The sequence below is a fragment of the Pseudorca crassidens genome, chromosome 10 (genome assembly GCF_039906515.1).
Source record: "Pseudorca crassidens isolate mPseCra1 chromosome 10, mPseCra1.hap1, whole genome shotgun sequence".
NCBI classification, from domain to species: Eukaryota; Metazoa; Chordata; class Mammalia; order Artiodactyla; family Delphinidae; genus Pseudorca; species Pseudorca crassidens.
Genome location: NC_090305.1, coordinates 38,529,034 through 38,552,332, shown reverse-complemented (window position 1 = coordinate 38,552,332; position 23,299 = coordinate 38,529,034). Strand labels below are relative to the sequence as shown.

The 23,299-nt window shown below is 46.7% G+C and overlaps 1 protein-coding gene across 3 annotated transcripts in view; it reads left to right on the top strand.

The window, feature by feature from the left end:
- PNPLA1 (patatin like phospholipase domain containing 1) overlaps positions 1 to 23,299 on the top strand; it is a 44,006-nt gene that overhangs the window by 14,563 nt on the left and 6,144 nt on the right. For all 3 annotated transcript variants that reach the window (XM_067753170.1, XM_067753171.1, XM_067753169.1), the window contains exons 2-6: positions 10,110 to 10,342; positions 11,856 to 11,921; positions 12,867 to 13,076; positions 13,917 to 13,977; positions 20,473 to 21,042. In XM_067753170.1, coding sequence (XP_067609271.1) covers positions 10,110 to 10,342; positions 11,856 to 11,921; positions 12,867 to 13,076; positions 13,917 to 13,977; positions 20,473 to 21,042 — 1,140 coding nt within the window. The remainder of the gene's footprint in view (positions 1 to 10,109; positions 10,343 to 11,855; positions 11,922 to 12,866; positions 13,077 to 13,916; positions 13,978 to 20,472; positions 21,043 to 23,299) is intronic.

The following is a 23,299-nucleotide window of genomic DNA, read 5'->3' as shown; positions in this document are numbered from 1 at the left end:
AGAGCTAGGTTTGGCCACCCCTCGAGGCATCTTAGTTCCCCGACCAGGGATCGAACCCATTCCCCCTGCAGTGGAAACACGGAGTCTTAACTACTGGACTGCCAGGAAAGTCCCAGGAGAAGGGTGTTCTTGATGCAGGTCCTGTCCTCAAGGAATGCGCTAGCCAGAGAGACAGGACAAACCACTGAAGGCAGCCTGAGATAAATGGTGCAGATGGTACGGGGAAAGAGAGAGCTAACAGCAAGGGTGATCAGGAAAGGCTTTAAGGAGAAAGCCCAGATCTTAAGCTGGGCTTTATGGTGAAGTCTGCATAGATAGTAAAAAATAAATAAGTAAATAGAAGTTGTGTAGCAGGAAGAAAAGCAGGATTGTGCACTTTGTGTATACTGATGAGAGAAGAGATTGGCCTGGCTTGGGACGGGTCTCTGGGTGTGCAGACAGAGGAGCATATGTTTGAAGATGTGATTTGAGTTCTGTTGCTCTAAAGAGAGTCTTCCTGTCTCCCAGGGACATCTGAGCCCTTAGGAGATATGCCTAAACTAAATCCTAGAAAGGCAGATCCCAAGAGCCTTTGCAGAGCCACCCTGCTCCCCCTACCTCACTGTGGGAACTGGAGGCTCTGAAGTTGAAGGGCGTGTCCCTGGTGGAGGCAGTGAGCTGTGGTGGAAAGAACACTGGCTTTGGGGCCCTCAGGGGTTGGAGGCCTAGCTCTGCTGTTTTCCAGTGTGTGACCGTAGCCAAGCTACTGGCTGAGCTTCTGTTTCCTCATCTGTAAAGAGGAGATAGCCACAGTACCTACCTCAAAGGGGTGTCATGAAGATTACATGAAACTATGAGGCCTCAGAACCTGGCACAGCACCTGGCACCAAGGAGGTACCAAAGAGTGGTAGCCAGTAAGAGCAGTAAACAGCTGGTGGGACCAAAACCTGTGGTTCCATGAGAACTTCAAGACTCATGTAACATAGGCGGAGGTCTATGTAGGTAGGTAGGTAGGTAACAGACCCCTCCAACTGAAGTCTTGGACAGCTGGGGCAGTGAATACTGCCAGTCAGCAGAAATGAACTTCAACTCTCAGTGGTTCTGAAAGAGGGAGGCATGGGCATTCCTCTGTAGTGGTGCATTAATTTGGGCAAATCTCAAATGAGGAGATGCTCTGAGATGGTCTTTTCTCTTTATAGCAGAGGCTCACCTGGAGGTCCCCTGACCACATACACACAAACACACACACACATATACACTAAGACTGTAGGGTGACTAGTTCACAACATTTGCATTATCCCAGTGTCCCCTCAGTAGTTCAGGGAGAGTCTGTAGGGTAGGACAGGTTACAGCCTGGAGGCGCGCAGTATTGGTTTATACCTTGGAGCAGAATCCCGAATGGACTTCTGGGTCCACCAAAGAAAACAGAGAGAGAAGAGCAGGGGCAATGGTCCTGAGAACTTTGTGAGGTTCCAGAGAACTTTCTAGGTACATTCTCTCTGCCTGTTTCATCTCAAGGTAATCAGTAGATCCTTCAGTGGAAAGTTGTGGAGATTGTGTCTAGATTCTGGGGGAGAGGCACATGGGGGCTGAGTGAGGCCCCAGGCCCTGAGAAAAAGCTCCGAGGGCACCTTGACAGGAATCCAGGTGAGGAACCAGTGGCAGGCACTGCTGTTTCCATGGCAACCTGATGTAAGATGATTTGAACGTTTTACACCAATTTTTTGGTAAACTCTTATGGTTAGAAAAAGGTCTCTCTGGAATATTGTTATTATCCATAAGAAGTTTTGTTTTTTTCTTTTTGGTTTTTTAAGTGCTTACTAAGTCAGAGTTGTTTTGCTTTTGGCTAAAGCCAATAATGCATTCAGAACAGAGAAGGAAAATGTGAGTTTTGTCATATATTCTAGTTCCAGTTTCTGCTACCATAGAGAGCATGACCTAGGGTATATCCGGCCTTTATTCATTTCTCCATTTAGCCAGCTAGGCAGTCACCCATTCAGCCATATTTATTGAGCTCAACCTTTATCCTGAGCTGGGTTTCTTACCTGTAAAATGAGAGAATTAGTCTGGTTTAGTATTTTTGACCTAGGCTCCTAGATCCTTAGGAGTTTCAGGGCTGCGCTTTCAGGGCCTACTTTCCTAGGGTTGGCTGGGGCGATTGGGCCTGAGATCCCACTTCCCTTCAACCCAGAACAGCCCTGTTTTTAGTTGTTTTGTAATACACATTAGGTTTTCACTTGTGATTTCTTTTTTTTTTTTTTAACGTCTTTATTGGAGTATAATTGCTTTACAATGGTGTGTTAGTTTCTGCTTTATAACAAAGTGAATCAGTTATACATATACATATGTTCCCATATCTCTTCCTTCTTGCGTCTCCCTCCCTCCCACCCTCCCTATCCCACCCCTCCAGGCTGTCACAAAGCACCGAGCTGATCTCCCTGTGCTATGCGGCTGCTTCCCACTAGCTATCTATTTTACATTTGGTGGTGTATATATGTCCATGCCTCTCTCTCGCTTTGTCACAGCTTACCCTTTCCCCTCTCAATATCCTCCAGTCCATTCTCTAGTAGGTCTGTGTCTTTATTCCTGTCTTACCCCTAGGTTCTTCATGACATTTTTTTCCTTAAATTCCATATATATGTGTTAGCATACAGTATTTGTCTTTCTCTTTCTGACTTACTTCACTCTGTATGACAGACTCTAGGTCCATCCACCTCATTACAAATGGCTCAATTTCGTTTCTTTTTATGGCTGAGTAATATTCCATTGTATATATGTGCCACATCTTCTTTATCCATTCATCCGATGATGGACACTTAGGTTGTTTCCATCTCCTGGTTATTGTAAATAGAGCTTCAATGAACATTTTGGTACATGACTCTTTTGGAATTATGGTTTTCTCAGGGTATATGCCCAGTAGTGGGATTGCTGGGTCATATGGTAGCTCTATTTGTAGTTTTTTAAGGAACCTCCATACTGTTCTCCATAATGGCTGTACCAATTCACATTCCCACCAACAGTGCAAGAGTGTTCCCTTTTCTCCACACCCTCTCCAGCATTTATTGTTTCTAGATTTTTTGATGATGGCCATTCTGACTGGTGGGAGATGATATCTCATTGTAGTTTTGATTTGCATTTCCCTAATGATTAATGATGTTGAGCATTCTTTCATGTGTTTGTTGGCAGTCTGTATATCTTCTTTGGAGAAATGTCTATTTAGGTCTTCTGCCCATTTTTGGATTGGGTTGTTTGTTTTTTTGTTATTGAGCTGCATGAGCTGCTTGTAAATTTTGGTGATTAATCCTTTGCCAGTTGCTTCTTTTGCAAATATTTTCTCCCATTCTGAGGGCTGTCTTTTGGTCTTGTTTATGGTTTCCTTTGCTGTGCAAAAGCTTTGCAGTTTCATTAGGTCCCATTTGTTTATTTTTGTTTTTATTTCCATATCTCTAGGAGGTGGGTCAAAAAGGATCTTGTTGTGATTTATGTCATAGAGTGTTCTGCCTATGTTTTCCTCTAAGAGTTTGATAGTTTCTGGCCTTACATTTAGGTCTTTAATCCATTTTGAGCTTATTTTTGTGTATGGTGTTAGGGAGTGATCTAATCTCATACTTTTACATGTACCTGTCCAGTTTTCCCAGCACCACTTATTGAAGAGGCTGTCCTTTCTCCACTGTACATTCCTGCCTCCTTTATCAAAGATAAGGTGACCATATGTGCATGGGCTTATCTCTGGGCTTTCTACCCTGTTCCATTGATCTATCTTTCTGTTTTTGTGCCAGTACCACACTGTCTTGATTACTGTAGCTTTGTAGTATAGTCTGAAGTCAGGGAGCTTGATTCCTCCAGCTCCGTTTTTCATTCTCAAGATTGCTTTGGCTATTCGGGGTCTTTGATGTTTCCATACAAATTGTGAAATTTTTTGTTCTAGTTCTGTGAAAAATGCCAGTGGTAGTTTGATAGGGATTGCATTGAATCTGTAGATTGCTTTGGGTAGTAGAGTCATTTTCACAATGTTGATTCTTCCAATCCAAGAACATGGTATATCTCTCCATCTATTTGTATCATCTTTAATTTCTTTCATCAGTGTCTTATAATTTTCTGCATACAGGTCTTTTGTCTCCTTAGGTAGGTTTATTCCTAGATATTTTATTCTGTTTGTTGCAATGGTAAATGGGAGTGTTTTCTTGATTTCACTTTCAGATTTTTCATCATTAGTGTATAGGAATGCCAGAGATTTCTGTGCATTAATTTTGTATCCTGCTACTTTACCAAATTCGTTGATTAGCTCTAGTAGTTTTCTGGTAGCATCTTTAGGATTCTCTATGTATAGTATCATGTCATCTGCAAACAGTGACAGCTTTACTTCTTCTTTTCCGATTTGGATTCCTTTTATTTCCTTTTCTTCGAACGGAGGCTCCTTGGCTGAAAAATCGCTGCCCTGGAGGGTCTCTATGGACCGTCCAGTGGTGCAGTGGTAACACTGCAGCTTCAAGCCAATTTTTTTTCCAATCAGTGCCCTTGCAGTGTAGGATTTAGAAATAAAATGATGAATAAATCACTTCCCCAACCCCCTCCCGCTCAGGGGCTCGCTGTCTCTGTGAGGATAAACTGAGATTACAAGTGTGAAAACCTGCTTGGGTAAACGACTGTTGTTAAGATAATACTAATAATAATGATCATAGTGGAGTCGGGCAGTCAAGATATACCCACAGGGAAATACAGCCTATAATTCAGCCTACAAGTAGGGATCAGGTAAAAGCAGTTGACTCCCAGGGTCTCCACACAGGGACTCGGAGAATTGCATGGCTTTCCTGGGAACGCGACTCTGCTCGCCAACGCCTCCACAGAGGCTGCCGAGCCCCCTGATTCCCCGGTGCCCACCGCTCCCGCAGGTGGGGGAGCAGGGCCGCAGTGAGAGGGGCCTCACGGTGATTGGCTGAACTGGAAGTTGTTGCTAGGCTACCAGTCCGAGGCAGACTGGGGCCTCTAGTCCCATCCTCCACTGCAGATTCATCCTGCACAGCCAATTTAATTCGGGCACCCTGTGAACGAGATCCCCAGCAGTTTAAATTGTCAGCTGCCAAGTGCCCATCTTTCTAGGATTTAACACTTAGCAAGAGGCTACGTGAGGGAGGGAAAGAGAAGCCCTGTTTTTACACTCTGGTTCACGTTGAATAGCTTCTTCTCTCTCTGGGCTGCAGTGTCCTCCCTTGATTTCTGGTTTCATTCATTTATTCATTATTCATGCATGCATCTATGTTTATTAAGTGCCTGCCATGTTCCATGCACTATATCAAGTGCTAGGGACAAAGGGATGAATGAGATGGAGACCATCCTTGCCCTCATGAAGGGGAAAACATTACGCACTTAAGCATATAAGTGAGATAAACACATATCTATTTCTTTCCTTCCTCGTCAATGATTTTACTAAGCCCCCCTTTTCCCCTACTAAATCTGTAGGGTCCCCCAAGTTGACAGGGTAAGGAGTGCTGCTGTCAACCATGCCTAAACTACGTTACCCCTCACCCATACCCTTACCACTCCCTAAAACCGGGTACATCCTCTTACCTCCACAGTGCTTTTACTTTGTTGTCTTGAACCCACAAGTGAGCCTGAGTGCACCTTTTTTTAAAAAAAAAAAATTTATTTATTTATTTTTATTTTTGGCTGCGTTGGGTCTTCGTTGCTGTGCATGGGTTTCTCTCTAGTTGCAGTGAGCGGGGGCTTCTCTTCGTTGCGGAGCACGGGTTCTAGGCGCGCGGGCTTCAGTAGTTGTGGCACATGGGCTCAGTAGTTGTGGCTCACGGGCTCTAGAGCGCAGGCTCAGTAGTTGTGGCACACGGGCTTATTTACTCCGTGGCATGTGGGATCTTCCGGGACCAGGGCTTGAACCCATGTCCCCTGCATTGGCAGGCAGATTCTCAACCACTGCGCCACCAGGGAAGCCCTGAGTGCACCTTGATAAAGATATGGGGCGGAGATCATTGTCCCCTGTTCAAATGAGAAAGCTGAAAGGCCAGAAACATCAAGAAACCCTGTCCATGGTCACATGGAGAATTACTGGCATAACCAGTATTGAGCACTTACTATGTGCCGGCTCTTAAAAAACTATCTTCCTCATAACAACCCAGTAAGGTAAGTATTATTATTATTCCCATTTTATAGGTGGCAAAATTGAGGCTGGAAGAAGTTATTTGACTTGCCAGTGGTGACCCAGATAGTATGTGGCAAAGCTAGGATTTGAACCAAATCTCCCTGGCTCCAAAGCCTGAGCTTTTTCCAAGAAATGGGTCTGGTCACAGAAAAGAGTCTCTGAGTGGCTGACACTGGAGTGGCTTCCACATGCCCTTCAAAACCTCCCGGTCCCAGGATCTTATTTAATTTCCTGCTGAAGTTCTTGGCACGCATTTATCAATATAGTTAACTCTGTTATCTATCCATCTATCTGTGATGATCTTGTCTTCAAGTTTTTATTGGGTAATTAAGTCAGGTAACTCTTCCCTGTAAGCATCTCCATCGCCTGCTTTGTTGGGTTTGTATTTTCCTTTGTTCACATACTGAACAAACACCAAGCACCCACCAAGTGTTGTGGGAGGCTTAGTGGGTGTAGGTGAATGGGGCCCATCCCTCCCCTTGAGGAGTTCCCAGCTTAGAGCAAAGTTTCTGAAGGGTCTTCCATGGGCAAAGTGCAGTGATAGGCCATGGAGAGAGGAGGACCACGAACACCTGCCCTCAGAGAATCTCCTGGTTTTGGGAGACAGACCTGCAATTAGATAATAGAAAGGTGTGAAAGGAGGTGGGAGGGAGCAGAAGTGGATGTGGTAAGTGTGGGCTGGGGGTGGGAGCAGCCCGCCTTGAGTTCCCAGTGCTGCTTTTAAATCCCGACTTGCTCTGGCCACTGTGGGACACTGTGTCTCAGAGCCCAGCAGCCTGCAGCTTGGAAGGAGGCCTTTAAACGGGAGAAGGTGCTGGAAAGAACAGAGTTGCATAAAGAAACAAGCTAAATTTATCCCTCCTGGTAGACCCCCAGCAATTGCTATGCTTAACACCTGATTTTCTATCAACAGAGACTTGTTTAACCAGAAGGTTAGCTGCTTTTCTCTGAGAAAGAGACAGAGAGAGAGGGGAAGAGAGAGAGAGAGAGAGAGAGAAAGAGATAGAGACTCTGAAGACAGAGATGCACAGAGAGACACCTGAGGAGAAGCAAGGAGAGACAGAGGTAAAGGCATCCTTTGGTACACAGCCCCGGTGAGCAGCAGGGAAGAATACTAAACTGGGCACCTGAGTGGGAGAAATCAGGCAATCTCCCACCCCCTTCCTCCCTGTCTACCTTGCTAATTTCCAGATAGCACCATTTTTCAGATGTAAGTATATAGGAGATGTCTGTGTTATCTTGGCCACTGCTTTGTCCCTGTCACCCGCCACCATCCCTATATAGCTGAGAGTTGACTGTAAGTGGATAATATACAAAAGCAATGATTTAAGTAAGTTTTATAAGACTAAATATGCATGCCTTTGACCTAACATTCCCACCTCCAGGAATTTATCCTACAGAAAGTAATTAAGGACACAGGCAAAGAATTTAGCAAGAGACTATTCATTGCAGCATTGTTTAGAAAAGCAAGGAAACTAAATAGCCAACCCTGTTGGGGACCTGCTCAATAAATAATGGTATAACCTTACAATAGCTGTCCATACTGCCCGTAAATTGGGTTGTAAATGGTTACTTATTGATGTGGAAAGACATGATTTATTAGGTGTAAAAAGCAAGTTACAAAATAGTGTATACAGTATGACTCCATATAAGTATTCTTATAAGTAAGAATAAATACAAAATATATAATCTAGGAAGACATATACCGAATGTTAATCTCTAGGTGGAGGGATTCTAAGACATTAAAATTTTTTTCTTTTTGCTTATCTGCATTAAAAAAAATTTTTTTTTCCACCATGAACATGTATTTCTTGTGCAATGAGAAGAAATTTCCTTCCAGTCGTCCCAGCAAGCGCCTCCTGCTGGGAGTCCAGGAGTGTACGGGCAAGCTGAATCAGGTGCTCCTGGCTCTGAGGCATTGTGGGAAAGGCCACCAACCCTTGTGAGGCCACTTCAAGCTGCTCATTAAGAATTTCCAAAACAGCGAGTCCCCACCCTGTTTCCACTCCCCATCCTGACTGGTCTTGCGGGCAAGAACTCAATGACCCAACACCTTGGTATCAAAATGCTCAGTTGCTTCATAACCTACTGGGGGGTTGGCTGCCGCCCTCCCTTGAAGCAAAACAGTTTGTACAAGTTGGTGCTTGGTAAAGCTAACCTTGCTAAAACTGCAGGGCCTTCCCAGTTAGCCAGGAGCACCCTCCCCTGTAAGGGAGTGATGGCTAAGACGCTGTGTTGATCAGGTCTACTGCCTCTACTACACAGAGGCAGTTGTGATTCTGAATGTTGGAGAGAAAAAGCCGTCACCATGGCAACCCAGGCTGCTCAGCCTCTGGGATCAGTCCAACACTCAGGGAAAGAAGGTGGTGTCTGGAGTCAGAACAAATACTGCCTGGCTGTCTGACCTCGGGTAGGACACTTAGCTTTTCTCTGCCTCAGCTTCTACATCTATAAAATGATACTAAAGTTCCTTATCCTACCCGCTCCCCGGATTAATGAGGAATAATCTGTAAATGGTAAAATGCAAGAGGAGTAGAGCCTCCCTAGCTTTGGTTTGTCCCCAGATTGCTGTGTGTGACCTTGGGCAAATCACTTAAACAGTTCTGTGCTTCAGATGCTCTGTTTGTAAACAGGAAAGTAACGTGCACTGTGATGGCTTCTCAGATTCATTGTCAGGTGCCCATGAGAATCCCAGAATCTCAGGGTTGGAAGGAATCTTAGCCCTTACCACCCACGCAGGAATCCCTTTGATAAGTTCTCTGACCGAGGTACTTGTCCTGCCTCTGCTTGGTTACCTCCAGTGGCAAAGAGATCATGACTGCACAACTTCCCAGGTAGCTCTCACTGCATGACACTAATTGTAAGAAAGTTCTTCTGTATATGATGTTTTACAATTAAATATTTGTTTAAAAAATTAGCAGTTCTTTTCAGAGCTATTCCTGCTCCTGATTTTCCCAGTGGGTTTGCACAAGGTAGAAATTAGCAGCAATTGGCCAGAGGCAGGTACAGTCCCAGCTCTGAAAGCTTTTAGCTTACTGTAACAGAAGGAGTATGGGTTCCGGGGTCACACACTCTAGGTTAAAATCCCACTTTGTACACTTACTAGATGGTTGACCTTGGGCAACTTATATTAGCTCTCAGAACCTTAGTTTCCTGATCAGTAAGATGAGGATAGAAATACCTACCTCACAGTATTGCTGTGATAGCACTTCTTACTAAGCTTACAACTCTAACTTCCCTGGTAGAATTCTGGGGAATGTGGGGGGCAGGTGGGTTACACCTTCCTCTGCCAGCCCCTGGACAATGCATCTGCCCTCCAAGCCCCATCTGGCACGTGTAGGCCCTCATGTGCCCAGGCTGTGCTCCTCTCAGAAGGAGACAGAAGGTTCACCTCGCCCTCCTGGGAACCCCTGCAGCACAGCCTTGGGTCTGTAATTTAGGGCCTTCTCCCTCTCAGGCCTGTACCAGGGGCCATAAAAGGAAGATGATGCAATGGCTTCAAGACCAAGTTCACCACTCCCTGTAACTCCCCTGCCTCAAGGTCAGCAGCCCCACAGACTTTGCCAGCACTAAGCAAGCATCCCAGGGTGTCACTTGGTGAAGGCTTTCAGCCATATTTAATGGGAATCTCATATGGGGCCAAAAGCCTCTAAGACTCGAAAGAATGCAGTCTGGTGGTGGACTTCAGGCATGGTGATAGGGAAAACTATCTGGGGTAGAAAAGTGGTCCTCTGCCCTCAACAGGAAGGAGTCAGGACGCCTGACTAGCTGTGGGCTCTCTGGAGCCAGTGACTTCATTCCTCCGTGCCTTGCTTTCCTTGTGTGCAGAATGACAGGTTGATGCCTGAGACCTTCCCTGCGTCAGAATTATAGGTTTCCCCATTTGTTGGATGCAGGATGAGATGGCGAAATCGCCCTTGACCTCTTTTTGCCACGGGGGCCGCTGAGCTCCCACTCCTCTCTGCTTCCTCCACAGATGAGTACCTCCGAGTCCTCAGTGTGGGTGTGGCCGAGGTGAAGAAATCCTTCTTGGGGCCCTTGTCCCCGTCCTGTAAGGTGGTGCAGATGATGAGGCAGTTTCTGTACCGGGTCCTGCCTGAGGACGCCTACAAGGTCGCCACGGGGAAGCTCCACGTGAGCCTCACCCGGTTCACGGATGGAGAGAGTGTTGTGGTTTCAGAATATACATCCAAGGAAGAGCTCATGGAGGCAAGGGGGCGGGACCTGGGAATAAGGGAGGGGGCGGGGCTAGGAATAAGGGCGGGGCCAGGGAGTGGGGGCAGAGCCCAGGGAGTTGGGACAGGAAAGGAGAGGCTGGCCCTGCTTCTCTTGGCAGGCCTCTGGGATGGTCCACTTGTCTGCCTCACTTCCTTCCTTCTGCTTTCTGTCCCCCTAGTTGTTCCCTCCCTTCACCCTCCTGGCATCTATCTCTCTTATGTCAGGCACGCTGTTAGACAAGATGGACACAGAGAAGCCAAAAACTAATCAGACTTGCTCACCATCCTACATTTCAGCACTCAGAGTCTGCCTCCTTTTGCCTCTGTCTTGCCCTCTGCTCTAATCCTGCAGCTTCTCAGAGGCCCATTTGTATTACCAACAGAGGTCCCATGGCTCCTCTAGGGCCTGGACTTCAGTGTTTCCCCACTAAATTACTCCCAGTTTGTGGGAACAGCTTCCCTCCGCCCCCTCCCTTCCACTGGTCCTTGATAAAAAGGACTGTTGTCACTAAACGGGTTAACACTTAGGAAAGGGGATTCTGACAGTGCATTGTTCTAAGCTCACTAATATACATTTTAGTTATGACTTATTATTGCTGGAGAGTGCTGTGGTTATGTCCAGTTTTCTTTCAGGGCAAGAGTTGAGCTGCATGACCCTCCACCCATATTTCCAATCCCCTCCCCTCCTCTGAATACAAGACCCTCGCCACCCATCCTCACATCCCCACACTGGCATGGCCTTGACCCTGGGGGTTGGGGATGAATAGGCAGGGACATGGATACCTCCTCCAGCTACCTCATGTCCCCTGGGTTTATTAGCACCCAGCTCTTCAAGACTTTTCTCTCCCCAGCCCTCTCCCACCACCTCCCACTCTTACCCATGCCAACCAGAGCAAATCACACAAAGCAGGCCTCTGTGTCTGCACCTGCCGTGCCTCCTGCCTCGTGCCGGATGCCCTTCCCTCCTTCCCACCCCACTTCACCTGCTTGGTGAGACTCCAGTCACTCCTGCCAGGGAACTTTCCTTCATCACCTGCCTGCCTTGCAACCCCTGGGTTGGGTGCTTCTTCTTTGGGACCACGATGCCCATGCTTACCTCCATCACAGCACCTGTCACCCCATGTACTGTCACCTAATTGCTTGGTCCCCCTCTGAGCATTCCCAAGGGTGGGCATCTCACCCTCCTTTGATTCCAGGCCCAGGCCAGACACACATTAATGGTTTTTGAATCCCATTGGATTCATGGAAATTTGGGGCTAGAAGGAGCCCTGCAGATCATTGAGGCCACTCTCTCCCTTTAAAACTGAGACATCCGGCCCAGCCTGACCAAGTAGGTTACCAAGGATCCAGCCAGGAGCTGAACCTGGGGCTCCACTTCCCAGGGCAGTGACTCCACCTTGGGTTTAAGAAGGGCCAGGCTGATGGTGTCCCAGATGCCCGCAGGTGATCCCTCCCCACCCAGCCCCCAGGCCTTGGGCACCTCAACTCTGTCCTCTCCCCCACAGGCCCTGTACTGCAGCTGCTTTGTCCCTGTGTACTGTGGCCTCATTCCTCCAACTTACCGCGGCGTGGTAAGTACCTCAGTGTGGGAAGGCAGGTGAGCTGGGATCCAGGGGTGCCTCAGGGCCCCTGTGACCCACATTTGGGAGGAATGGTCTCAGAATTCAGTGGGAAGACCAAGAATTGAAAAGGTCCTTGTGGTTTCCTACTCAGAATTCCCAGCGTAGATAGATTTCTGGGGCTTTAAGAAGACCTTCTCCCCCTAAGTTGGGCTTCTCTCTGGACCCACCAACACATTACTGAACCCAGCAAGTCAAGCTTCCACAGGTTTGCCAGATTTCCCCAGTAGGAAAATTCGGTAGGTCTGAGACTCTGCACCTCTAATCAACTTCAGCTGACGCCAGTGCTGCTGGTCCACGGACAGCACTCTGAATAGGAAGATTTAACCCGTGCCCTCTCCTCATTTTATGTGTAGAGAAAATGAGATCCAGAGATTACGAATCAGCTAGTAGATGGACCCCCGTATTGCATGTCATTCATTTAATTCGCAGGCATCCAGAGGGTTAGAGCCTCAGTATCTGTGATCCTTTGTTCACAGCTGAGGAAACAGAAGCCTCAAGAGGGGAAGGGACTTGAGGGTGGACACAGGGTGGTCAGGGGTGCTCTGGAGGGTGTTGAGGGTGTCTGACCTCAACAGAGGGAGGCAGCTTGGACCCAGGGCAGTCTGGAGGAGGGATGTTTCACAACCCCTCAGACCCACCACATGTGCACCTTCTCAAAAGGCCCTGTGGATGAGCTCCTTTCCCCGGCCCTGCCCTCAGCTGTTAAGGGACTCCACGAGGGGTAACGTGACAGGGAAGCATTCGTTCCTGCTTCATCCAGGGTATGGATGCCCCCGGACCTTGGCGTCAAAGCTTCTCCCAAGGGACCTATTTCTTTGCTCTCCCTGAGTGGGGGAGAGGACCTATGACCCCAGATGAGCATTTCTCACTCTGCCTCCCCCCTCCGCCCTGCAGCGGTACATCGACGGGGCCTTCTCGGGCATGCAGCCCTGCTCCTTCTGGACGGACTCCATCACCATCTCCACCTTCAGTGGTCAGCAGGACATCTGCCCGCGGGACTGCCCCGCCAACATCTGTGACTTCCGCATATTCAACTGCTCTTTCCAGTTCTCCCTGGAGAACATTGCCAGGATGATCCATGCCCTGTTCCCCCCAGACCTGGTGGTAAGAGACAGGAGGGACCTGGGGGGTGGGCAAGGAGAGCCGGAAAGGGTGATGGGGTCTGGAGTGGGATGGGGGAGCCAATGAGGCCCATTCGGTCCATCTCAAACGATCCCTTAAACTTCCTCCTAAAGCTGTATCCCGGTCTTGCTGCCAGCTGGGTATGTGAGCTTGAACAAGGGCCCTAAGTGCTCCCAACCTTAATTTTCTCCCCTGTAAAGTGAGATGATCTCAGAACCACTGATAGCAATGTTGTCTGAACTCTCCCATTTTGACATACAATGTGGGTTCAACAAACTATGGCCCAGGGGCCAAATCCAGCATGTGACTTGTTTTTATACAGCCTGTGAGCTAAGAATGGACTTTCTAAAAAAAACAAGAAGAAGAAGAAGTGACAGAGACTATATGTGGCCTACGAAGCCCCAAATATTTACTGTTTGGCCTTTTACAGAAGAGGCATTGTGGGCAGTATCTGGTGTAATCCTCCAGCATCCTCTGTGATAGATACTGTTTTATTCCCATTTTACAAGTGAAGAAACTGAGGCTGTGAGAGGTTACATTCACCCAGCCACCCAGCCAGTAAGTGGCAGCACTGGGATTTGAACCCAGTCTCCAAATGCTGCTCTTTATACTGTCCAAATGCACCTTCTCTGGGCCTCACCCTCTCCGGCCCAGGGGAAGCTGATGATCAGCTGTTCTTAGCAGGTACTGAAGGATGGGCACATTTTGAAAAGCTCATCATATAAAGCTTAAGAGCAATGAAAGCAACTGCTTTGGAAGAGGGGACTATGGGTCTCTCTGTTGCTACAGCCTTAGTTATTTTCCTGGTGCCCCTCCTTGCAGATCCTGCACGATTATTACTACAGAGGGTACGAAGATGCTGTTTCGTACTTGAGGCGGCTGAGTAAGTACTATGTGGTGCCCCGAGGAAGAGGAGGAAAGTGGGGCAAAGACAGGAAGTAGAAGGGCTGGATAGAGGAGCATCTCCCCCCAGTTTGTGAACCGGAGGTGCTCTTCACCCAGGAGAGCTGGAAATGGGCAGAGGGACCTGACAGCCTTCATTGTCCAGATGTTACTGTGGCCAGAAATTAGGACCACTGTGGAAAAGGGGCTTTAGGTTAACTGATGGGACAGTGTCTAGGGCTTTTGTACAAATGTATTTCTGAATTTAAAAACTATGCTTAGGAAATACATAGCTCATATCTCCCTGGAGCATTCCATTCTCATATCATTACATTTTCTTGCATTTTATTCTCTTTCCAATGAAACAGTATTGTTACTGTAGAACTAGATGTGACTAGTTTATGTTTGTGTGAGACTTTTGAGTGACATATTGATCAACAAATGAGAGAGAAGAGCCCTTGCCCTAGGTTGGTTTGGAAAGCATGGTCCCACCCCTGTGTATCCTCTGTGTATTATCTGGGTGGGAGGAAGATTCCAAAGGCATACACTACACACACTAACTCCACGAAGGCCATGCAAACATCTTTGTTAAAAGGAAAGAAAAAATGCTTTTCTGTATTTAGAATTAATTCCATAGAGCATATTTCCAGAAAAAGGGGATTTCTGGATCAAAGGGTTTACCTAATGTTATATAATAAATTTTTTTTCCATGTTGCCATATGGTCTTTGTAACTGGCTTTTTGGCACCTGTATAATATTCCATCACGGTTGTACAGAATACTTTGATCATTCTTGGGTTTCCAAATGTTCACTATTATAAACAATGCTGTGGTGAACTTTTTGTGTATGTAGTTTAAAAAATATACTTAAGGAGTGAGATTAAGGGGTTGAATGAGGTTTTTCTCATAGGATATGTACACTTTTTTTCTTCAAAATTGCTTCCTGCTGGGACTTCCCTGGCAGTCCAGCGATTAAGACTCCGCGCTTCCACTGCAGGGGGTGCAGGTTCAATCCCTGGTTGGGGAACTAAGATCCTGCAAGCTGCGTGGTGCAGCCGAAACATTGCTTCCTGCTTTCCTAAGCTCCGCTGTCCTAACTCTTTACTTTCTCCTGGGTCCATTCTCCCGACTAGTGGGGTAGGGAGCAGGAGCACAGGATGGAGAGAATGTGGCTCTGGAGGCAAGGAGCCCTGGGCCAGGATCCCCATCCCCCAAGCTGTGTGAGCTCCAGGAAATCACTCTCCCTCTCTGAGTCTTAGTTCCAAATCTGTAAAAAGGGTTTAGATCCTGGTTTTTGACACACCAACTATGTGACCTTGAGCAAGTAATTCATCTCCTGGGGCCTGTTTTCTCATCTGTACAAAGTGGCTGATGGTGGAACCTACCTCTGAGTTTTATTCCTAGCCACGGTCAATCCAGTCCACTGCCCCCTCTGACCTCTCTGCAGACAGACTCCTCCTAACCCTGACTGTCCTCTGACAACTGCCCCATCTTCCACATTTTCACAGGCGACAGCTGTGAAGCCGAGCCCCCAGTGTCCAAAAGGAGGACGACCTGAGGGTGGGGGGTGGTGGTGGAGATGAGGTCTCACCTACAGAGCTTAGGGAATAGGAGGGTCTGGCTAGGGCCTGTGGTCCTTTCTGCCCCAGGTGGGGAGCCCCTCCATTCTTTCCTCAGTGATGGTGTATATCGAGGGCTTGAGGTTTGGGGAGCCCCTGATTTGGTTCTTGGATCTCGGAGCAGACACCAATTCCCTGCCCCAGGAAATCCCGCTACACCTCAGATTGCATCCTGGCTACCTGGCTGCCTCCATACCTGTCTCTCGCCTAGAACTTTTCCTTTCTCTTCCTCTCAGGGCAAGCCCTGGGAAGACTTACAAAGTGGGCTGTTAAGCATCTCTAGTCTCCCCCATTTCTCAGTAGCCCCTTACCCTCTCACCCTCCCCGCTTCCACCCTTAGCTGGTGTGGACATTTTCACAGGTATGAACGGCAGTCTTAAACCCAAGGATGAAACTCTAATAGTAGCATTGCAGGCATCCACTCCTGAATTGGGACAGTATATGGAGGATGGCAGGTTTTCCCCAATGGCCCTGGAATCACTCCAAGTAGGAACAGACACAACTCATAAGGGAGAAAAAAACTCGTGCTGGCTGCCAGCTGTTTTTGCTTCCTCTCCCAATTTGCAAATGTGTGTGTGGCTTTCTCAGTGCAAGTTTCAGCTCCAGCACCTAAATCCTCTTGGGTTTGGTGGGCCTGGAGTTTTCTCCCGGCACCAGATGCAAGCAGGAAATACTGACATAGCCTGAGAAATCCCCACCTACCATCTGGGAACGGAAAACGGAAGTCTGCTCCAGCCTCCTGCCTGCTTTCTGAAAGGGGGTCAGCTCAGGTAGGAAGCCACACCTGCAAGGTGTCACCCTCAACTCCTCAGCTCACATCCTGGCATCCTCTTTCTCCTCCCTCCTAAGGGTTCACATCTACCTAATTATTCCTGCCACCAGGTGAGCCTCCCTCTCCACCCTTGGCCTCCCCTGACAGCAGCCTTCTACCAAAGGGAAGGACACTGCTTGCTGGCATCCTTGAAAATCCACATTCCCCACACAGACACGTGTACATGGTGAGGTTGGAGCTCAGAGGATGCCATGTCTGAAATATCCATCCCGTATCCAGCCATGCCCGACCAAACTGACCTTCCTCCCTCCCTTCCTCCCACTCACAATTGGGTGAGTTTTGACACAGACACAGACACACAGACACAGACACACACACCTGCGAAACCAGCACCACAATCAAGATAGGGAACAATCCATCATGCCTGAAGTTTCCTCATGCCCCTTTGGGATCCCTCCCACCTTCCCTCATCCCACCATCCCCAAGCAAACCCTGATGTCTTTCTGTCATTATAGATTAATTTGCATTTTTAGAGTTTTTGATAGATGAACTCTTATAGTATGAACTCTTTTTTGTCTGCATTCTTTCACTCAGCATAATTATTCTGAGATTCACCCATGTCATTGCATGGTATAAATAGTTCATTCCTTTTTGCGTTCCAATCCACTGTATGAATGAATATACCACAGTTCATTTATCCATTCACCTGTTAATGGGCATTTTAGTTGTATCCAATTTGGGGCTGTTATGAATAAAGCTGCTATGTACATTCATGCATGAATTTCTGTATGGACAAATTCTTTCATTTCTCTTGGGTAAATACCCAGGAATGGAATGACCCAATCATATGGTGGATGCATGTTTAATATGTAATGTGTATATGTCTACAAATATATGTATAACATATAATATTTTAATATAAAATGTAATGTATTTAATTGTAGTAAAACACACATAATATAAAAGTTACCATCTTAGCCATTTTAAGTGTACAATTCAGTAGTGTTAAACATACACTGGTGTGCAACCAATCTCCTGAACTTTTCCATCTTGCAAAAATGAAACTCTATACCCATTAACCAACTCTCCTTTTCCGCCACCCCCTAGACCCTGGCAACCACCATTCTATTTCTATGAGTTTGAATACTTTAGGTACCTCATGTAAGTGGAATCATAACAGTATTTGTCTTTTTGTGACTGGTTTATTTCATGTATAACGTCCTCAAGATTCATGCATGTTGTAACATCTGACGGGATTTCCTTCCTTAAGGCTAAATAGTATTCCATCGTGCATATAGAGCAGATTTTCTTTATCTATTCATTCGTCAGTGGACATTTGGGTTGCTTCCACCTCTTGGCTATTGAGAATAATACTGCAATGAACATGGGTGTGCAGATATCTCTTCGAGATCCTATTTTCAATACTTTTGGATATGTACGGACTGAGAAACATACCCAGAATGTATGTCTAACTTTTTAAGAAGTTACCAAATTGTTTTCTAGAGTGGTTGTACCATTTTACATTCCCAACAGTGAATGAGAATTCCAGCTTCCCCACATTCTCACCAACACTTGGTATGGTCAGTCTTTTTAATATTAACCATTCTAATAGGTATGTGGTAGTATCTTATTGTGGTTTTAATTTGCATTTCCCTAATGACTAATGATGCTGAGCATCTTTTCCTTGGCTTATTAGTTGTTCAAATATATTCTTTGGTGAAGTGTCTGTCCAACTCTTTTGCCTGTTTTCCCCTAGACCTTGAATATGCTTTATTTTTTAGAATCATTTTAGATTTACAGAAAAACTGTGAAAATAGTACAGAGAGTTTCCATAGACCCCACATCTAGGTTTCCCTATTGTTTTAGGTCTCACACTTGTTAGATGTTATAGCATGGTACACACGTCATTTGGTGCATAGTATGGTATATTGTTTACAATTAGTGAACCAATGTTGATAAATCGTTACGAACTAAAGTCCATACTTTATTCAGATTGCCTTAGTTTTTACCTAATGTCCTTCTTCTGACCCAGGATCCCTCATCACATTTAGTTGTGCTGTCTCCTTAGGCTCCTCTTGTCTGTCACAGTTGCTCAGAATCTCCTTGTTTTTAATGACCTACTGGCCAGGTAGTTTGTAGAATGTCCCTCGGTTGGGATTTGCTTGGTGTTTTTCTCATGATTAGACTGGGGTTGTAGGTTTGCGGGGGAAGGACCACAGAGGCAAAATGCCATTCTCATCACATTGTATCAAGGGTACATGCTGTGAGGTGGTGTTTGTCGGGTTTTTCCACTGTAAATCTACTCTTCCTTTCCATACTGTGCTCTTTGGAAGGAAGTCACTAAGAAGTAGGGAGTTATTCTCCACTTCCTTAAGGGCCAAGTATCTACAGAAATTATTGGGATTTCTTCATCATGAGAGATGTGTCTCTTTCTCTGCCTATTCAATCATTTGTTTACCTATTCAATCATTTGTTTATATTAGTATGGACTCGTTGATACTTATTTTATTCTGTGGGTTATTACTCAGTCCTACTTTATTTATTTTCTTACTCTAAGTGTCCCACCTTTGGCCATCGGGAGCCCTTTCAATTGACTCTTTTGCCCATTTATTTTTATTTTTATTTTTTTTGGCTGCACTGCACACAGCTTATGGGAGCTTGTGGGATCTTAGTTCCCCAACCAAGGATAGAACCTGGTCCCTCAGCAATGAAAGCATAGAGTGCTAACCACTGGACTGCCAGGGAATTCCCATCTTTTGCCCATTTAAAAAATGGAATTATTTGTTTTCTTATTAAGAGCTTTTATGTATTCTAGATAAATGCCCTTTATCAGAAATATGATTTGCAAATAATATTTTCCCCCAGTCTGTGATTTCTCTTTTCAACTCCTTAACAGTGTCTTCTGAAAAGGAGAAGTTTTTTTTTCTCCTCTCCCGCTGCGGAGCACAGGCTCCGGACTTGCAGGCTCAGAGGCCATGGCTCACGGGCCCAGCCACTCCGCGGCGTGTGTGATCTTCCCAGACCGGGGCACGAACCCGCGTCCCCTGCATCGGCAGGCGGACTCCCAACCACTGCGCCACCAGGGAAGCCCAAACCAAGGGTCTTTGATGCCGCCTGTAAGCCCTTGCATGGTCTGGCCCCTGTGGTCTCCTCAGCCCCATGTCCAATCACAAGTATGCCCACCCCTGTTCCACCTACACTGACCTCGCAGGGCCTTGGCTTCCTGCTGCTCTCCCGAACCTGTGACCCTTGTGTGTGCTGTTCGCTCTGCCTGGAATGCTCGTCCTCATCCCACCCTGACCACCCCCTGGACCCCTCCCCTGTCACGTCTCAGCTCAAACGTCACTCCCTCTGGGAAGCCCTCCCTGCTCCCGTCTCTCCTAGTACCACATTCTTCACTTCCTAGCACTTGTCTTGGTTAAAACTTGAGGTTATTGGCGTGGTTAGTACCTGCTCCCAGGCTAGACTGTAAGCTCCAAGGGGCCTATTTTTGTCTCCTTCAACTCCTCAGTGCCTGGTATAATGCCTGGCACATATTAGCTGCTCAATAAGTATCCATTGAATAAGTGGATCAAAACAGAATCAGAAGGCTTCCCTGGTGGCGCAGTGGTTGAGAGTCCGCCTGCTGATGCAGAGGACATGGGTTCGTGCCCCGGTCCAGGAAGATCCCACATGCCGTGGAGCGGCTGGGCCCGTGAGCCATGGCCGCTGGGCCTGCGCGTCCGGAGCCTGTGCTCTGCAACGGGAGAGGCCACAAAAGTGAGAGGCCCGTGTACCGCAAAAAAACCCAAAAACCAAAAAACAAAAACACAATCAGATATTCAATACAAATTCAAGTAAGTAAAGAAAGGCCATTGAAAAGCACTAATCCAGGAGTCTCTGGTGGCCTAGTGGTTAGAATTCTAGGCTTTCGCTGCTGGGGTTCAATCCCTAATTGGGGAACTGAGATCCTGTAAGTTGTGCAGCACAGCAAAAACAGAACAAAAACAATGAAAAGCGCTAATCTTGTTTATGAGAATAATTTGGGAAACCATTTTTTGCAAATACTATGCTGATGCCAGGGGTTAGTAATGCCACCTGTGACCCCATGCTATTGTTTTTCCTAGATGCTGCTTACCTTAATTCTCCTTCCAAGAGAGTGATTTTCCCCTGGGTAGAAGTGTACTGCCAGATAGAACTCGCCCTTGGCAATGAGTGCCCTGAACACTGTCAACCAAGCCTCCAAACAGAGCGGGCCAGTCCAGAAGAGTCCAGACAACTTCACACACAATGGGCTCCCAAAGGGGAAAGAAAAGGTGGCCGTGATCCACCTCTGTCCCCACCTGTGCAGACACCTGAATCCACATGTGAGTGGCCTGTGGCGTCACCTGTTTCACCACCTGCATCGCCACTGGCCTCATCACCATCACATTCTCCAACTGACTTGCCACCTGTATCACTCCCAGCTGTGCACTTCCTCCCCAGCTCAACACCTGGGCTGTCACCCGTATCACCATCACAGCAGGTACAACTGACTGGATCACCACCCAGATCCCCACCCCCCCAGTCATCTATGTCATCCAGGACGTCCCTGGGGCCTTCCGCTGTGGGCACATCTCCAACATTGCCCCAGTGTTCTTCTTCAGCATCACCTGCACAGCCACCTGTGGAGGAACTGGGCCCAGAACAGCCCCAAGGTATGGACCCTTCTGGCTTCTCACAGCTTCCTCATGTCTGGAGCCCGTTGGCAAGTGTGTAACGACATGGTTGCTGTTAACATTTGCTTTAGAGGGATGCATTGGTGAAGCTAGCCCGTAACTTTAGTGGCTCTACTTGCTATGAGGACAGACCACCACGAGAGGGCAGTGTACTTGACATTTGTTTTTTTTCTTCTTTAGTCCAGTGATTCTCAAAGTGTGCTCCCCAACTAGCAGCAATAGCACCACCTGAGAACTTGTTAGAAATGAAAATTCTCAGGCCCTACCACATACCTACTAAACCACAAATTCTAGGGGTGGGACAAGCTGTCTGCATTTTTTTAACAAGCCCTCCACATTTGAGAGCGGCTGTTCTAGTAGATTTTTTATTGTGAAAGCTGCTGTGCCAGGGCAATGCTACTCAAGAAGGGGTCTGTGGACCAGTGCCAGTCCCTGAATTATTTGTTGCTAGTTCACAATGAAATGAGTACAGAAAGTGAGAGCAAGCATTTAGAAATGTTTATAGCAATACAGCAGAGCTACGACATCCAAGAGCTTGGTCATTTTCCTACTAATTCATTTATATTGTATTTCACAAAAGCGCTAGTCCATTATGGATTGTAAATAGTATTTTAAAAAACTGGTTCTTTACTACAGGTGAAGCACCCCTCTGGGGGCTGCAAAGATGAACTGCTCTTTGCAGAGGGAATGGCATGGATACCAACCTCAAAAACGCAAAAGGAATTCTTAAGTACTATATAACTAACAAAAACTGTGTTAAGGGTATTAATAGAGAATAAGATCACATCTCTCTGGGGAGATAAGAAAGGCTTCTTGGAGGTGACAGGTGATTTGAAATGGGCAAGATTTTGACAATTGTGGTTTGTGGGATCTGACAGAGTAGAAAGAACATTTGAGATTTTGTTTATTCCAGAGGCTCAGGTGCAGAGAAGGGAAGTGCAAGGTACATTCAGGATGAAGAGGATACCTGTTTGGGCACTATGGGTGGTCTGTGTGGGGACCAAGGGAGAGGGGCCCAAATGATGGACCGAAGCCAGGATGTAGGGTCCTCATGGTCCATCAGCCAAGCTTCCATAGTTATTACGATGAACAGTAGCACAGATTAGCAAGGTTGCCTTCTTTGTGGATCTGCCCTGAGTCAGGGGTGACCCCCCCCTTTCTCTGGAATAGGTTCACTTTGTCTTTTTTTTTGTTTTTCTTTTCTTTTCTTTCTTTCTTTTTTTTTTTTGAATAGGTTCACTTTGATTCTTTTAACAATGAGACAAAACTATCAGAACATTAAGAGTCAGAAAGTTGTTCAAAGTCTTTCACCTGCTGTCTTCTTCCCTGTTACATGAAATGCATTTATTTTATGTTATCGCACCTGTGCTTAAAGGCAGCCATCTTCAGGGGCCTGAGAACTCCTGGACCCAGAGCTGGTGTTCCTCACTCATATTGGGGGTGGACAGAGGGTATGGATAGCCCAGTGGTTCGCGACTGCAGGCCATATGACCCCCCAGGAGACATTTGGCAACATCTGGAGACATTTTTGGTTGTCACCAAGTGGGTAACGTCTAGTTGGGAGAGGCCAGGGATGCTCTTGAACATCCTGCAATGCTCAACCCCTATAACAAAGAATTGCCCGGCCCCTAGCGTCGGTAGTGCTGAGGCTGAGGCAATCCTGTTGGAGCCTCCAGCAGGTCTCAGCAGTGACACCCTAGGCCACCTGTAGGAACTGGTTAGAGTGGAGCCCCAGGGGTTCACGTTAGCAGTCGTTTGGCAGTGGCCATGTTGTTGTTGGGGGCGGCAGGTGCTGCAGAAAGTCCCAGGAAAATCCATAAACAAAGGAGCCACAAATAGATTTGGGGGAGTGAGGGATATCCAGCAGGTCCCCAAATGAAAGAAGTTCAGAAGAGGAAGTTATTAATTGATGCTATATTATTTTTATTTACATGTATTACATAATTGCATATTAATATTCATGTGTTATATATCCCCCTACTCATCAGAAACATGCAAAGAGCTTACCTAAGGGAATTCCCTGGTGGTCCGCTGGTTAGCATGCAGGCTTTCACTGACGTGGGCCCAGGTTCAATCCCTGGTTGGGGAACTAAGATCCCGCAAGCCAAAAAAAACCAAAACACAAAAGAAAAGGGAGCTTACTTAAGAACAATGGTCATGAAACTATTTGTATTTCCTATTCCAGCAAAAAAGACAAAAGCATTACATAAAGCAGATGCTAGAAGGTTTAGACCCC